The sequence below is a fragment of the Microtus oregoni genome, unplaced genomic scaffold, assembly GCF_018167655.1.
Source record: "Microtus oregoni isolate MIOR12 unplaced genomic scaffold, Mior012 000041F_ref0000270, whole genome shotgun sequence".
Lineage (NCBI taxonomy): Eukaryota > Metazoa > Chordata > Mammalia > Rodentia > Cricetidae > Microtus > Microtus oregoni.
This window is the reverse complement of record NW_024543208.1, coordinates 5343137-5360228: the sequence shown is the minus strand read 5'-3', so window position 1 is coordinate 5360228 and position 17092 is coordinate 5343137. Positions and strand designations below refer to the sequence as shown.

Sequence of the window (17092 nt, the reverse complement as noted above, 5' to 3'; positions counted from 1 at the left end):
GCTAAATCAAATTTTCTTCTCATGTAAATCATAGTTGTGTTTTTTAAAATTCAGCTTTGCTACTATTTCAAAAATTCTATACTTAAACTGAAACAGGTGAATGAAGCACTGTTTCTTTTCTCATAGAAAAAAATACACATACAATATAACTATCCTAGAAATTAAATAAAAGGGATATTAAAAATCCACCCTTCATTTTACTCATCAAGGAAATGACCATGGATGTACATTCAAATCAGGTTACAACAAATAGCCTTTTGAGATAAAATCAAGGTTTGTCTTTGGACCATAATGTTTTAGACAATTTCAATGTGGATGGGGGTGATGTTTTTGAAAATTTGCAAGGCAGTATATGTTCTTCCTAGAGATGGATGGAGAAGAGTGGAAAAAAATTAAAAACTTTGAATTCATATTATTCTACTAACATTCTTCCTACTTTGAAAAGTGAACTTAAGAATTCATGTTTCAGTTGCTAATGTTTACAAATAATTCAGAACATGTTAAATAAAAAATGTATCCTAACTTGTAAAAAAAAAAAAAAGGAAGAAGGAGAAATAATTTTGATCATGCAGTTAGTCAACTCTTGGGAAGAAAATTGCTACATAATTTACTCAGAGACCTCCATTCTCAATATACCATCACTTATGATAAAAAATTTTTGATTTATTGTTGTTTCCTTGGCATTTGTAAGTCAGATAGATTTTTATGGCAAAGCTAGGTGCCTAGTTCAGCTGTAGTTTTGTTTTGGTTTTTGTTTTTTTCCTTCTCACACAGAGTCTTTCTTTTCTTAGGCCAGATGTTTGCAAATTCAAGTTTGAAGGGAAGACATTTTATGTGATTGGCACCCAAAAGGAGGTCAGACACTGATTTTAATAATTACTTGATGTGTGTGCATTTTCAAGTGTGTGTGCATAAGAGAGATCTAAGAACAAAATAGCTTTTAGTATGGTTGTCCCTAAAGAGAGTGACTTGGAAGAGTGGTGAAAATATTTTAGTGCTAGACAAGTTAATGGTAATCCACAGGTAATAATAAAGTGAATAAGCATTGTTAACTATACAGACCTATATAAAAGATAGATTGGGATAAACTTTATTAAATATATAACATGGACTCTCTCCATAAGTCTTTGTCTAAGACACAAATAAATGGGGCAAAAGATAAATTCTTTTTTGTTTTGTTTTGTTTTTCGAGGTAGGGTTTCTCTGTAGCTTTGGAGCCTGTCCTGGAATTAGTTCTGTAGACCAGGCTGGGATTAAAAGCGTGCACCACCACCGCCCAGCAAAGATAAATTCTTATAAAAACTAGACAGCAGTCAACACTAGATAAAGGGTTATGGTCACAGTATATATGCCCAACTTGTTTTTCCCCCATGAGTTTTTAACAGTCATCAAATATATTTGTCGGCTCACCCGGGAATGGACTTGGTGGAAGGCTATTCCCAAAATACTGAAGTTTGCTGATTTTCTTGACTTTTGCTAATGACTAGAATGTTCATTTAGTGTTGTAGGAATTTTTTTTGATTAATCAAGGATTGATAGATAGGTGTGATAACTGGAGCATTAGTGAAAATTATGGATCAGCTTTGTTTGGCATTTAAATAGATTAGTGATGTCTAAAGAATGAGAAAAAAAGCTATACCGTTTCAACTCTAGTGAACATAGTAATATTGGAGAGGTTGCTGGAGTGAAGGCTCAATGTATTTACTAGTAGTGCAATCATGATGACTTTAGTTTGATATCCAGAACCCACATAAACTTCTAGCCCCAGCCAAGGAGCGTTATCCCTAGAGCTTGCTGACTTGTCACCCTAGTTGAAATGGTATACTTCAGTTTCAGTAAGAAACTGTTTCAAAAAGTGAGTTTGAGAATGATAAAGGAATACACCAACACCAACATTTTGCCTCCACACAAGAATGCATAGAGACCTACATTCCTAAACCACCTCCATGTACATATAAAAAAAAAATGTGTAGTGGGCTACAAGCACATAAACACCTTAATGAAAAACATAAATGATATAAACTGTGTTTAACATACCCTTTCTTGTTATTTTTATTAGAAAAATTCTGTCTTGGCATTCCATACTTCAACACCAGCTGCGTGCAAGCATCTATGGAAATGTGGGGTAGAGAACCAAGCCTTTTACAAGTAAGACTCTTGTGTTCACTTGATTATAGGTTTTTAAAGGACTCATCATCCGTTTATGCCTTGCCAATGACTACATACTCATTTTATTCAACACCACTCTTTGTATTTATTCTATTTAAATGTAATGTAAATTTAGGACATAATTATTTATCATATACACATCTGATAAAGGATTAGTGTCTAGGATATTCAAAGAACTAAAAAATAAATAAATATAATGAACCACCCAATCAAAACTGCTATGGAACCAAAGAGAGAACTCTCAAAGAAGAAATTCAAAGGCTAAGAAGGAATTTTTTCTGCTTTGTTAAAAATGCATTCTTTCATACAGTACATCCTGAAAATAGCCTCCCTCTCTCCTCTCCTCCCAGTCAATTCCCACCTTCCTTCTTCACCAGATCCACTGTGCCTTCCTTTCCTTTCAGAGAAGAGCAGGCTTCCAAGGGTTTTCAACCATACACAGCATAACAAAATGTGATAAAACTAGGCACAATTCCTCATATCAAGGCAATCTAGGAGATCCAGTAGGAGAAAAATCATGAAAGTAGGCAAAAGAGTCAGAAACACGCAGACTCTTGCTATTAGGAGTCCCTAAAAACCCCACGCAAAACAGCCACAACTATGTGCAGAGGACCTAGCACAGATCAATGCATGCTCTGTGATTGCTTCTTCAGTCTCTGTGAGCCCCTATGAGTCCTGCATAGTTGATCTGTGGGCCATGTTCTCCTGGTGTCCTCAATCCCTCTGGCTCCCACTATGCTTCCTCCTCCCCTTCTGTGTGGTTCCTGAACTCTGCCTAATGTTTGGTTCTGAGTCTCTGCATCTGTTCCCATCAGCTGCTGGAAGAAGCCTCTCTGATAATGATTGTGCTAGGCAGCAATCTATCAGTATAGCAGAATACTACCAGAAATCATTTCATTGATTTTATTCTTTTAAGTTTTGGTCAGTCATGTTTGTTTCTACTCTAGGTCTCTGCATCAGCAAGTAATCAATCACAGGCCAGTCAGGAAAAATGGGTCCTGGGCTCCCTTCAGTGGCACTGGTTGACCACTTCCACAACCTTGAGCCACCAGTGCCCAAGCACGTCTCATAGGCAGTACTGTAGACAAAGACTGCTCTTTTCATTTCCCAGCTGCCCATACTCAAATAATCACACAGAAACTATATTATTTACAATGCTGCTTTGACAATGGCTTAAGCATATTCCTACCTAACGCTTATATCTTAAATTAGCCTGTTTCTATTAATCTGTGTATCACAGGAGGTTGTGGCTTACCAGTAGGTTCTCGCATCTTTCTCCTTTGACAGCTACATGATGTCTGCCTGACTCCACATATACATATATATATATATATATATTTCTTCAAATTTCCTGCCTGGCTTTATTCTGCCCTAACATAGACCAAAGCAGTTTTATTCATTATCCAATAAAAGCAACACATATACAGAAGGACATCCCACATTATAGGGAAGGTTGTAGGTTGAAGATTTTATGTCTGGGTTAGTGTTCCAGTCCTACCACTGGAAATCATACCTGGTTACAGAAAATGACAGGTTTGGCTAAGAAATATTTTTTAAAGGCTCGCCATCCTTAACTTTCAGGGAAATGAAAATCAAAACTACTTTGACATTTCATCTCACCTCAGTCATAATTACTAAGATCACAAAAATGAGGACAACAAATTTTAGGGAGGATAAAAAGTAAGGGTAATGCATATTCATTCTTGTTAGGAGTACAAACTGATGCAGTCTCTGTGGAAATCAATATATTAATTCCTCAAAAAGCTAAAAACATCTACCATATGATCTAACTATATCATTCCAAAGTAGTCTACTCTGCTACACAGATACTTGCTCATCCATCATCTTTGCTAATTTATTCACATTGATCAGAATTAGAAATAGCTAGGTCGCTCATCAGCTGAAGAATAGATTATGAAAATGTTGTACATACAAATAATAGAATTTCATTCAGCTCTAAAGAAAAAAGTTATGAAAGTCACAGATATAAATGGGACTAGAAATAGGTATTATGCGGGGTAATTTGCATTTCCCTAGTTCCTAAGATGATGAATCATTTTATAAGATGGTTTTTAGTCATTTTTTCCTCTTTTGAGAATTCTTGATTCAGGTCACTACCACCTCTGCTATGCTTTTCCTTAAAGGTATGCCAAGTCAAGTCAGATCAAGACTGTGTCGAGCAGCAAGATATTTTTTAAAGGAAGTAGATTTCGATATAGGTGAGTAACAATGGATCCATTGCAGTGATGGGTGGGGGGAAACACCCATTTAAATTAGAATGTTTTGTTTGTAGATATTGTGTTTATGATCCTCTGTTAGTCTGCTTCCCAATCCATTGAGTTATGCTCCTGACAAGACAACCTAAACCTCCTCGTAAATTTTTCTCATGGAATATGGGAAGAGATGGACCCTTGGAGCCAAATCTAGAGCATGTCCATACTCTTCCCCATTTCCTTGGAGTATCTACTCACATGCATTGTATTTGTGTATTTCATAGTGGTAAAGTTGCCAAAGAGGTGGTGGAGGCAAGCTCCAAAATCCAGAGGGACCCTCCTGAGGTGCACAGGTGAGTGGGGTGCTCCCTTCTGGCTTTGGGGAGGGTGTTTCCATGACAGACAAAGGCACTTAAGAGCTAGACTAACATACATGAGGCTCTGAATTCATTCTGCAACAGCGCAAAAAATAATTTTTGTCCTAACTTTTCTGATTCCTCTCTTCTATCTCTTTATATAGTGACATGCAGCATGAAGTCAAGACATTTACTTCCCTCAAAATCTTCCTCAGATTTGACAGGGTTGTGGCTTGACAACAGCTTGGTTCCCTCTTTGGTAACTTGATATGCAGATAGGTATTGGGTCTAGAATACCTCATGACTAAGTAAGAAAATGCCATTGGATGGCTCCATCACCATGTCACAGTGCCCTCATAGAATAGCTCTTACCATATCCTCATCAGACATGGTCAGGCTTACTGCTCTGACTTCTTCTCTACCACTGAACAGTAATCCATCCCTGTGGTATCTGATGAATTTAAAATAAAATGAACACATCTGGAGAGTTTCTAGCTTCTTCTATCCCTGAGAAATAAATTAACCAGAGCCATACAGTTACAGTAGAGCAATGACAATTTGTTGGAAAAGATAAAGAGTTCCCAAAGGCAAAAGTGGGATGGAGAAAGAAAAAAGAATAGCAGTTCAAAAGGCAACATAATACAAATTATTAGGATTTTTAATATTATATGGTCTTTTGGGTTTATTTGCATATCATAAGCTTTTTCACACATGCTCTGCTACATAAAGTCATACACACAACATCATGCATTTCATGTTTCATTAGAATCTAAGCCTTCACTAAGGAGTGCGTGTTTTCATACTATAAAGAAACATAAGTCACCTCAGGTACGTTGGAATACCTTTGTACCTGATCAAAGGTTTGATTTGCTTGGCCTTATGGAAAGGCCTTATTCCGGTCCTTCTCTTTAGCAGTGTGCTTTTCTATATGATAATTTAAAAACAGTTTACATATGGCTTTTATACTCCCAAAGGCCAAACTATGGGATGAGAGGCATGACCATTATTAGGATCAAAGTACACACTTTTTTCTGAGACATGGTATCCTGTTCCCCAAGATAACCTCAGGCTCACTAAATAGCTAGAATAACTTTGAAGTTCTCATCCTCCTACCTACATTCCGCACATCTTCTTTAAATTGACAATCTATAATTAGTTCTTAGAGATTAAGTGTTTGTGTTTTCTTTTCCATACTGACTTATATGACAACAATTTAAGCCTAATGTATAGCCTATGTTTCAAACATCATGAATACCTTAAAGTGAACAGTCTTACCATGACACCACCCCTTTTAAGGTAATATCATTATAGCCTATTTTAATTTTTAAGTTAGGTGATATGATGGGCTTCATTATAGCATTTATATATATAAGATATATTTATATATGTATATATATATATATTGTTCTTATTCACCTTCATCTCCACTTCATTTTCAAATCCCATCTCCAAAACATCCCTTCCTATCTCCCATGCTTCCCCATCAGACCTCCTCCACTTCTGATAAGCTAAATTATTTAGGGACTTTCTCATAAGACAATTGGCACCTGTCTTTCCTTCTTCAACTTTGAACGCAAGTTTTTCCTTGATGTCTAGATTTTCTGAATTTCCTCCATTTGCAATAATTTTGGATGAGTTCAGTGGTACTCCACCTTGTTCCTGGAGTTACAGGCAGAAGGTACCTGTGACCTCCCCCAACATTTAAGAGCATCTCTACATTACCTGTTTCCCAAGAAGCTGAGCACAACTGAAGGCTTCAGAAGACCTGATTCAGATGCATTCAGCTTTTGACTTATTCCTGCTTTTGAGGAGTCCTAAGGGGAGCTCTCAATGCAGATCTGTAAAAGCTGTTTCTCTAGCTTTAAAAAATAGGACAAACCTTCAGGGTCAGAGAATATAGAAGCTCTGATTGAGGGTACCTTGATGCACCATCTAAATATGTGTCAGGCTGCTGAAAGATCAGAAGAGGATTTAGAGTACTCTTCCTCTCTTCTAAGCTGTAACAGTTTAGCATAGGAGAAAGGAAGATGGGGATAATAGAATATACCATGTTTACTTTTCCAGAAACTTTGGATAGGAAATAACCTTAAGGATCTCTTAGTTTCTTCTTTTCAATAGATAGGAGATTTAGCCATTTTCTTAGACATGAGATGTATCCAAGATGCTATTCAGAAAGCCCTTGACCTCTCCAGAGGCACCATGTGGTCAGAGCAGTAATAATGTGCAACCCTTTCATGTAATTTTTACTTTCCTAAAAGTCATTTGCTTGGGAGGCCTGTTTCTCTTGGACCATTATTTTATTTTTAAACTATTTTGGCATTTCAATGTGGCTATCAAAAGTAAAACTGTAGTAATGAGGTTATATTTTGTGGGAACTCTTCAGAAAAGATGTTAGTTTATAATGGCAATAATAAGTTATTAATTTAACATCCTTCCCCACACCTGAAATTCAATTCCTAAAAAAAAAATTATAGGCTCATAGGCTGTTGCTTCTGGAAAAGTATATATGTATAAAGAGAGAGAAACCAAACAGACTGAGAATATTTTAGGCTTATTCTTTCCTTCAGAAAGAGAAGCTCACTCTGACGTTAGTTCACTGGCCTTTATTGATGGCATGGGAAGATCCTGGGGAAAGATGTCCTGGGCTGGCTGCTGGGGAAGAATCCCTGAGCCTAGCCAAGAGGCCACATCAGATGGAGGGCTGCAGCTCGGAGCATAGCATCCACCACCAGGGGACACACAGAACACCCAGAACCAGCAAGATACAAGAATGTTCTGATACAAAAATGAATAGATTTTAATCTTTGCTACATTGCCTGCCAGCTCTGTGGCCTTGGGTAAGTCACTGAATTTCCTAGATTATTGGTTTACCCATCTATGAAGTGCGATTTTTATATTGCCTTGACCTAGTTTTAGATTTTGTTGGGGGCTTAAAAAACTTTTTAAATGTAAAGTGACAAACACATGGAAAGCAATGATATCATTATTCTCATTCATTTAGAACAAGGCAGTTAGATCTTAACATCCAGATCAGTAACGGAGCACTTGTGTAGCATTGGAATACCTCTGGTTCCAACCACAACCTTGTAAAAATGTGGAGGTAGACTCTGGAAAATACATTCATATTCAAATCCATTCAGACAGTAGACCAGCACTACTTCCTCCGGTCATAGAGTAGTGAATGACTGTCATGAACGTCAATGTACTCATTTTGTTTCGTCACCATTTGAATCCGGCACTTACTTGTCATCAGCTTACAATCCAGCTGTGTAACTTTACCTTTCTCATCTTTGGATACATGTTTTTCTCACACTGAGGAAAAAAATCAATAATGTCTACACAAATTTTATCTTACAATGTTATAATCTACTTTAATTTGCCACAACCAGCCTTCCTCCTGCAATAGAATTCTTAATAACAGTTTTATTTGGATGCTATTGAACAGGTATGGCTTGTAAACTAGGAGAGTCATTTCTACAGCTAATGAATGGGATCTATAAGTGTACAAATACAGCACATGTTCTTACTTGGCATAGGCATCAGTTACTCCATGATAAAATTTGGGGTGTCCACAAAAGTCCCTATACCAGAACCTTAATTCTAACAGAACAGTTGTGAGGAGGTGAGAAAATTAAAACTAGGACTATGTGAAAAGTGTTTGTATCATGGAGACACTACCCTCACGGATGGATTTCATTGCTTGATGCTATTACGTTCTCTTGTGAGAACCAAATTATTGATTTTCTTCAAGATAATAATTCCTCACATTTGCCTTTTGGAACATTCTAGTTTGTTTTTCTGCCTTGTCTGCTGTGAGGTAGCCCATCATATGACCTTCATCAGGAGCTAAGGCAATGACTACACAATGCTTTTCGGATTTTTCTAGTTTCTAGACTGTGTTCTAAATAAATTCATCTTATTTGTATATTACAAATGTTCCACACTTTTTATAGCATTACAGAACTAACTAAAACACCACAGGATATGAGGAGGAAGGACAAAGTAGAAGCCAATTTGAACCCTGGAAAATTCTTAGAAAAGTGGTTGGCACCATGGGGCCTTCTTATAGAACCCCAAATTCAAAACATTAGTTGTAAAACAAATCCCTTTGGGATGCTGTACACTCACTAACATAGAAAGTGTGACATAAGGTAGTGGCGGCGCATGCCTTTAATCCCAGCACTAGGGAGGCAGAGGCAGATTGATCTCTGTGAGTTCGAGGCCAGCCTGGTCTACAAGAGCTAGTTCCAGGACAGGAACGAAAAAGCTACGGAGAAACCCTGTCTCGAAAAATAAAAAAAAAAAAAAAAACCAGAAAGTGTGACATAAAACAAAGTACTAGATAAAGTTTAGAATTCTAGTTTTGCCCATGTAACTCCTTTGTTTTTATTTAGTTTTTTTTAGTATTTCATAAATGAGTATATTAAATCACTTCGACACTTCCCTCTCTCCATTCCAACTCTTCCCATGCAACAGACTCTCTGTAATTCACATTATATACATATATATACAAGCATATATATGCATGCATAGCCTTGCATGCATATTAAATGTACATGCGGGTACACACATATGCACCACATGCATATAAACCTACTGAGTTCATTTAGTGTTACTTGTATGTATATGTGTTTAGGCAGACTACTTAGAATTGAATATTGGAGGATCATCCCTGGAGAAAATTCAATCTAACTCAGCAGCCATAGATTGCCAGTATCTATTCATCTAAAGGTGGGGGCCTTGTGAAATTTCCCTCATCCATATTGACATGGCAACTGATATTTTGCTTATACAGATCTTGTCCAGATACAACATTGCTGAGATTTATGGATCCAGCTTTCCATTTATTACTGAAAGAAATTATCTTTCAGCAGGCATTCTCATCTTCTGACTCTTACAATCTTTCCATGCACTCTTCTGTAATCTTCTCTGAGCCTTAGGTATAGAAGTTTGTTGTAAAGATACTGATTGAGGCTGGGCACATCATGCTCACATATTCTCTGCATTTTGACCAGTTGTGGATTTTTATATAGACTCCATCTGATAGTAAATGAAGCTTCTTTGATGAGGGGTGAAAACTAAGTTATCTGTAGGCAAAACTATTTAGAAAACTGCTGCAAGTTATACTGATTTAGGAAAATCCAATAGTAGGTTCTCCTAGGAGTTAACACATTTTCAGCCATGGGTAGAAGGCTAGATTGACAGTACCACACATGATGTCCCATTAATTAATCTTTTAATACAATTAGACAGATGCTGTTTAGCTCAATCATAAAAATGCCACTGTTGCCCAATTAGGATTATTTCACCAGTTTCTTCTCCTGGTTTACAGGCTTTAAAGCAGAGTAGGATAATTGATCTCCCCCGCCCCCTTGGCAGTTTTTATAGCACCTTCTGATACTATGACAGCTAGTCCTCAGAGAGGAGACTTCCACGACAATTATAACTCAATTCCTCCAAATCAAGCATCTAAAAAATGTTGTGTCTTCTGCAATGGGATCTTGCCTTCAAGGTTTAGGAGACAGCCAGGAGCAATGCCCTAACCTATATTTTTTGAGGGTATCTTGGACCACCACACATGCATCTCTGATCAACAACTAGAAGGGACATTTTCTTTGCCTGGCACTTGGGCTTTGTCAGTTAGCCTAGGACCTTTGTTGGTGGGTGGGCACTAATGAATTTCTCTCATAAATACAAATATACTTATTATATGTTACTTATAAGCACACTAAGAGGTGTAAAAGATGAGCAGAGTGTATACAAACCAGTATGTAAAATGAAGTGGCCATTCAGATTTTTGTCTTTTAAGTATTTGTCCTTAGCCACCATGCCAGTGAGCCTTTTTATCTCAATCAACCCCATGTCAGTAATCCTCTTTACAACCATTCCAAATAGATAGATTGGCATAATTTCTAATCTAAAGGAAATAGGAGACGTTGGATATTTGAGTTTCTATAGCAAAATACAACATACTGGATATTTTGCATACAACGACATGTGAACTCATTATGGCATGTATATAGGTGACAGAGGACAGCTTAAAAGAGTGGTTATTTCCTTATTTTATGGGGTCATGGAATTAAAAAATATCTGTCCATCAGTTATGGTGGCAAATTACCTTACCTAATGAGCCACCCCACTGACCAGTCCATCAGTTATGATGGCAAATGTCCGTATCTACTAAGACAGTCACTGGCCTTCAGAGTGCTTTTGTAAGGAATCTAGACAATTCATGAAGGCTCTCATGATGGAATTATATCCAAATGCCCTGACTCTTAGTACCATTACAATGGAAATTTTGTCCTCTTTTTTATGGAATTTTTTTTAACAAATGGATTTTAAAGGACAAAATGATAATTTCAGACCATAGAAATAAGAAGGGGATGGGAGAGATCCAATTATTTCATTAACTTCCTTTAATCTTTTCCTCAAGTCATCAAGCTATCCTATGGCTTAGAGCTCTAGAATTTTGTGCTGTGGGAAACGCTTTCTGGTTTATGTGAGTCTTTTACTTAATGGAAAATCTGTGTCCTTCTCTGTCATATTTTTTAAAATCTGAAATTTGTAATGGCCTGGAAGAGTCATCTGCCCTAACCCTAGGCATAACCATCAGCCATAGACCTCTACCACAATGAAGCAATATGAACCTATATATAGGGGCCAAGTTATCCCCACCTTTCATCCAGTACCAAGATGGACTTATACTTGGGATGTCAACCCTAGTTATCCCAGCCTGTCCTAGAACCAAGCAGTTGTTAGACAATGCAATTATAAAAGAATATCAAAATATCCAACATCTCCAGATGAAGAATGTTGGGAGGAGGATAGATGATGCAAAATGTATTTCATAATATGTGCCTCATATTTTTTAAAAAATAAAAATGTTACTTCTAAACAGTGACTTCCTTAATGGGAGAGCTATTAATCATCAAAAGAAACAGATCATCTAATACATAGTCATCAGTTCTAGGATCAGTTTCTAGAACGAAATAAAAGAAGAAATGACTCTGAAAACAACTCCCTGTGCAGTCAATGGCAGCTGTAAAAGTTTCCAATTCACGATAGGCATCCTACTCCATGGCTTCCCATGAAAGTCCTAACAGAAATGTCAAGCTTGAAAAGATCCTTTTTTCTGAAATTCCAGGTTATGTCAAGCTAAGATTGTACTCAGTTTAATTCAGATTAAGAGTAGAAAACTTTATAAGAAGGTATCAGTTGAGACACTGTAAGACACTTAAGAATGGCCAGAAGTCTTTTCAGAATGGGGCTGATTAGTGCAATAATAATTGTAAATTAACAGAAGTAACAGACATGATGAACTGTGACAGAAGAGGGGGAAGTATGAGAAAAAGGAGGGAATAAAAGCACAAGGCCTTGTTATGAGGAACCAACCAGGAAGGCTTCGAAGAGGAAACATTTGACACCATTTTCAAAAGACTGGTTGGTTTGGTTTTGACAGGAAACTGGAGAAAATTAAGTACTTAATGTATAACTTCAGGTTTCCATTTCCCTCTACAAGGGGTCCCCAGCTGTTCTCCCTACAATAGGCAATACAAGTGGACTTCTAGCTGCCCATCAATAGTTTTAATGAGATCCCAACCGTTTCCTTGCCATTTGTGACTTGTCGTAGCCTCTGTTGTACACATGTCTTTCCAAAGGAGAACCAGAACTAAGGTTCATGGCTGTCTGCTAAGGAGGACATGAATGAAAATCTTAAGCACTGGACATCTGACAACATGAAGATAACTCACAGTTGCAGATTCTCTGTGTCCTCTGTCCAAGCAAGATATGTGGTGGTGGTTCAGTGGGACTGAGCTACTGTCATTTACATTTCTACATGTCTAATTCAGGGCTAGGAGAATCCCTGCTTTGTTTCCTGTGTCTATTTAAGATTTTCTTGTGTTGTTACCGAGCATATCTTTGTCTTATGACATCTTGGTAACTTTATTTTCTTTCACAAGCTGAATAGAATTTGTTAACATTTGTCAGGAATCTAATGACTAGGAGAACCACGTGTCTTAAATGTTAGGACGTTTTTACTATCAGCATTAATCTCTTTATGTGTCCAGAGAGTAGGGCCAGCATTTGCAGTAGACACTAATTTATTTGGCTTGTATCTGTTTTTAGAGTCAACATTACTCAGAGTCGCAGTTCTCACTCCTTGAACAAACAGCTCATCATTAACATGGAGCCCCTGCAGCCCCTACTTCCCTCCCCCACTGAACAGGAAGAGGAAGATCCTGTGACTGAGGGTAAGTCGGCCACTTCATTTTAGAAGCCTCCTTTCTGAGAAATAATAAAATTTTGTGTATTCAAAATATTTCAAAGCCAGGCAGTGGTAGTGCACGCCTTTAATCCCAGCACTTGGGAGGCAGAAGTGAGTATATCTCTGTGAGTTTGATGCCATTCTGCTCTACAGAGTGAGCTCCAGAACAGTCAAGGCTACACAGAGAAACCTTGTCTCGAAACCAGTATTTTTAAATTACTTGTGAAAGACATAATGCTGCAATACACACACTGTTAAGTAAGGCAAATTATTTTAGTGACTATTTGAAATTTGGTTATAATTCATTAAAATGAAAATTCAATCCCTCAATCACCATAGCTACATTTCTAGTACTCAGTAGCCACCTATGTCTGATGGCTACTACATCCATGTGAGACTAAGGGTTATAATTATGCAGAGAGTCCTAGTGGAATGAATGGTTTTATATACTACTCAAAAGTAAAGCTATGATTATAAGCAATTTTCCACAAGTATATCTGTACTGATTCTCCATTTTTGACCTTTTTATTTCCACTCCTGTTTTTTGCTAACTTTTTACCAGTTTAGTTTGGCTTGGTTTAATTTTGAGATACACTGCCATGTATCCAGGTTGCCCTCAGATCTCATATATACTCAAGAATGGCTTTGACTGTCCTTTCTTACTGCCTCTGGCTCTTTCCTGCCTCTAGTTTCTGAATACTGAAATGACTGGCATGCACCATAATACCATGATCATGACACCATAATACTAAGCAGTGATAGCAATGTAAAAAAGGGCATTATGCATGATAGGCAAGTAGTCTACCAACTAAGCTACATCTTAGTTGCCTGATAGTTTTAATGAAAACTAAATATTTAGTTTCTACTTCAACTCAAAAGGCTTGTATCATTAAGTAATAATAATGTTTGTTCATCACCACTGCTGTTATTGCTACTGTTGCCCTTTATCATCTGCTTCATTCTCATACTCCTTTCTTTTTTACTTCTGATTTATTCTTCTTTCATCTTCTTCATATAATTTCTCTCACTTTAGAAAGACTTACTTAAGAATCTCACCACATGCTGTTTTGAGACACAAAGTGAGGCAAACTCACACCCAACAAATGCTAAAGTAATTCCTTAATGCAAGCCAAATAAAGTTATTAAAACCCTAAAATCAAACTAGCATTCCCTTAACATTTTTTGTTTTGTTTTGTTGTTTGTTTTGTTTTCAACACAGGGTTTCTCTTCCCTGGCTGTCCTGGAATTCTCTTTGTGAACCAGGCTAGCCTTGAACTCACAGAGATCTGCCTGCATCTGCCTCAAGAGTGCTGAGATTAAAAGCAAGCACAACCACTGTCTGGCTTCCCCTTAACATTTTTATTTGAGATATGATTTTTCATAAAAACTCTAGATATCAGGCACTGTAAAGACAGCACATTTCCCAGTCACTTTAACATCAACCTCAAGCTGGTAATCCCTTCCATAGAAAGGGCATTTTCACTTTCTTTTGGCTATCAGACTATTAAAGGAATAGACAACATGCTGTTGGAAGTTTCCAGGAATCTCATCTTCAATCTTCAATTTGTGATCTGCTATAAACCCCAAACTCATGTTAGGAACATAAAGATGGACCTGTGGGGCTGCAAACTGGATCTCCTTGTTTCTCTTCCCAATGTGGTATCACTGAATAAATTCCCTTCATGAGTTTTGCTATTTTTTGTTTGTTTAATTGGCCTATTAAGGATGAATTGCTGAGCCGAGCTTGTTAAGAGCTTCGAAGTCCCAGACTCTGACACTAAAAACTCTACTAATAGGGTCTCTTTAATTTCCTGGTATATCTTAGTTAGGGTTTCTATTGCCATGAAGGGACACCATAACTGCAGCAACTTTTATAAAGGAGAACATTTAATTGGGTCTGGCTTACAGTGTCAGAAGTTTAGTCCATTATCATCATGACAGGACATGGTGATATCCAAGCAGTCATGGTGCTAGAGAAAAACTGAGAGTTCTACATCTTGATCTGCAGGCAGGAGGGAGACTGTGTCACTGGGCACAATTGAACATATATCAAACCTCACAGCCCACCTCCACAGTGACATACTTCCTCCATCAAGGCCACACCTACTCCAACAGACCAATCCTCCTAATAGTGCCACTCCCTATAGGCCACTCATTCAAACACATAAGTCTATGGGGGACCATATCTATTCAAATCACCACATGGTGTAAGGATGTCCCAAAGCAATAACAACTTGTGACTGAATTTTTCATGCAAACTGTTCAACCCATCTGGATCTTAAGTTTCTTTTTCCATCTACAGTCACATCTGTATAGTCACAATTCCACGTGTAATTTGTCTTTTCCCCACAAGTCAGTCTTATCTTTATCATCCTTCTTCAGTCAACTTTGGGATCCCATGACCATAACACAAAGTTAATTTCACTCAACGAAATATTCCAGGAGCATGAAGTCAAGCTGATGAAAGTACTGGTGATCCTTGGGGTTTGTTTTGTGATAACCAACTACTCCTGGGAATGGAACCTGCTCTGAAGTGGCTAATAAACCTTCCACTGGAGTTGAAGAAAATTGATTTTACTTTGTCAGTGGGTATCATTTGTAAATACCTTTTTGGTTAGGGGTGAAATCATGTGTCCACTTCCCCTTCTCAGTGCTGGGACTTTATCTGGCTTGATTCTGCTTAGGTCCTATGCATGCTATCATAATCCTATGGGTCCATATGCACATCAGTCCTATTGTGCCTGGAGAATACTATTTCTTTAGAGTCACCCATAATCCCTGACTCATAATAATATACCTCTTCTTTCATATAGAACCCCGAGTGTTGACTGAGTTTTCTGTCCTGCCCAGCTCCCACAGTTGTTAAGTCCCAAAGAAATCACACAGAGGTCTACATTAACTATAAACTGATTGACCCATTAGCTCAGGCTTCTTATTAACTCTTATGACTTATATTAGCCCATTATTCTTGTCTATGTCAGCCACTTGGCTTGGTACCTTTTTCGGTAAAGCAGTTATATCTTGCTTGCTCTGTGGCCAGGTCAGGACTGAAGACAAAGCTTTCCTCTTTCCAGAATTCTCCTGTTCTCATTTCCCGCCTCTACTTCCTATCTGCTTGTCCCACCTATACTACCTGCCTAGATACTGACCAATCAGCATTTTATTAAAATACAATTGACAGGCTACAAACCATTGTGCCAGAGCACCTAAGCCTTAAGGCGAGGGTTGAGGAAGGCATCCCATTTAGGACTGAATACTCCAAAGTACTTCATTTTGAAGCCTTAAGGTGAGGGATTTGATGAAAGCATCCAGTTTTTAGGACCGAATGCTCCGAAGTCCTTCATTCTCATACATTGTCCAGTTGTACCAATTACCATCTACTTTGAAAAGAAGATTCTCTGATAAGGCCTAATCAATGCACTGATCTATGAGTATAGCAGTATGTCATTAGGAGTCATTTTATTACTGTGTACCTTTAGCAGAATGAAAGTAGTAGCTTTCCCCTAGTTTCATGGCGTATCTAGTCTCAGGGTGTTAGCGACTTCAGCAATGTCCCATACAGATTCCATCTCTTGGAGTGGACTGTGAGTCCAATCAAGCAGTTGTGAGTTATTTCCATAACATTTGTGGCACTACCTTACTAGTGTATCTTACACCTAGATTGTTTTTGTAGGTTACAGGATTTGTAGCTGGGTGATATTAATGATTACTGTTTGCTTCTGGTAGCAGGACAAGTAACTCATGTTTCATCATAAATTCTAATAAATAGAGATTAAGGTTGTAGTTAGGCACCAGTTCAACTTTTCATAAGTAAGTGTTTTCTTTAGCAATAGAGACTTATAGATAATACTTTAAAAAAAAATAGAAAAACTGCTACAAGCCATATCATAGTACTTACCCTGAAAATACACATATTTAGGGATTGGAGTTTATGTTCATATTAAAGAGAGAAATAACTTTCAATGTAAAGGAATAAAAAATGGTTTATTCTGAAGACAAATATGACTGGTTTCTGAACACAGATGTAGGTCTTCACAAACACCATGTTTAAATAAGGTAACTTCTTATATTTCTGTTACTGCAGAACA

General features: G+C 37.5%; 1 protein-coding gene across 2 annotated transcripts in view; it reads left to right on the top strand.

The window, feature by feature from the left end:
* Frmd3 (FERM domain containing 3) overlaps positions 1-17092 on the top strand; it is a 183494-nt gene that overhangs the window by 140591 nt on the left and 25811 nt on the right. For both annotated transcript variants that reach the window (XM_041632472.1, XM_041632469.1), the window contains exons 9-13: positions 792-855; positions 2060-2148; positions 4314-4388; positions 4667-4735; positions 12866-12990. In XM_041632472.1, the coding sequence (XP_041488406.1) occupies positions 792-855; positions 2060-2148; positions 4314-4388; positions 4667-4735; positions 12866-12990 (422 nt within the window). The remainder of the gene's footprint in view (positions 1-791; positions 856-2059; positions 2149-4313; positions 4389-4666; positions 4736-12865; positions 12991-17092) is intronic.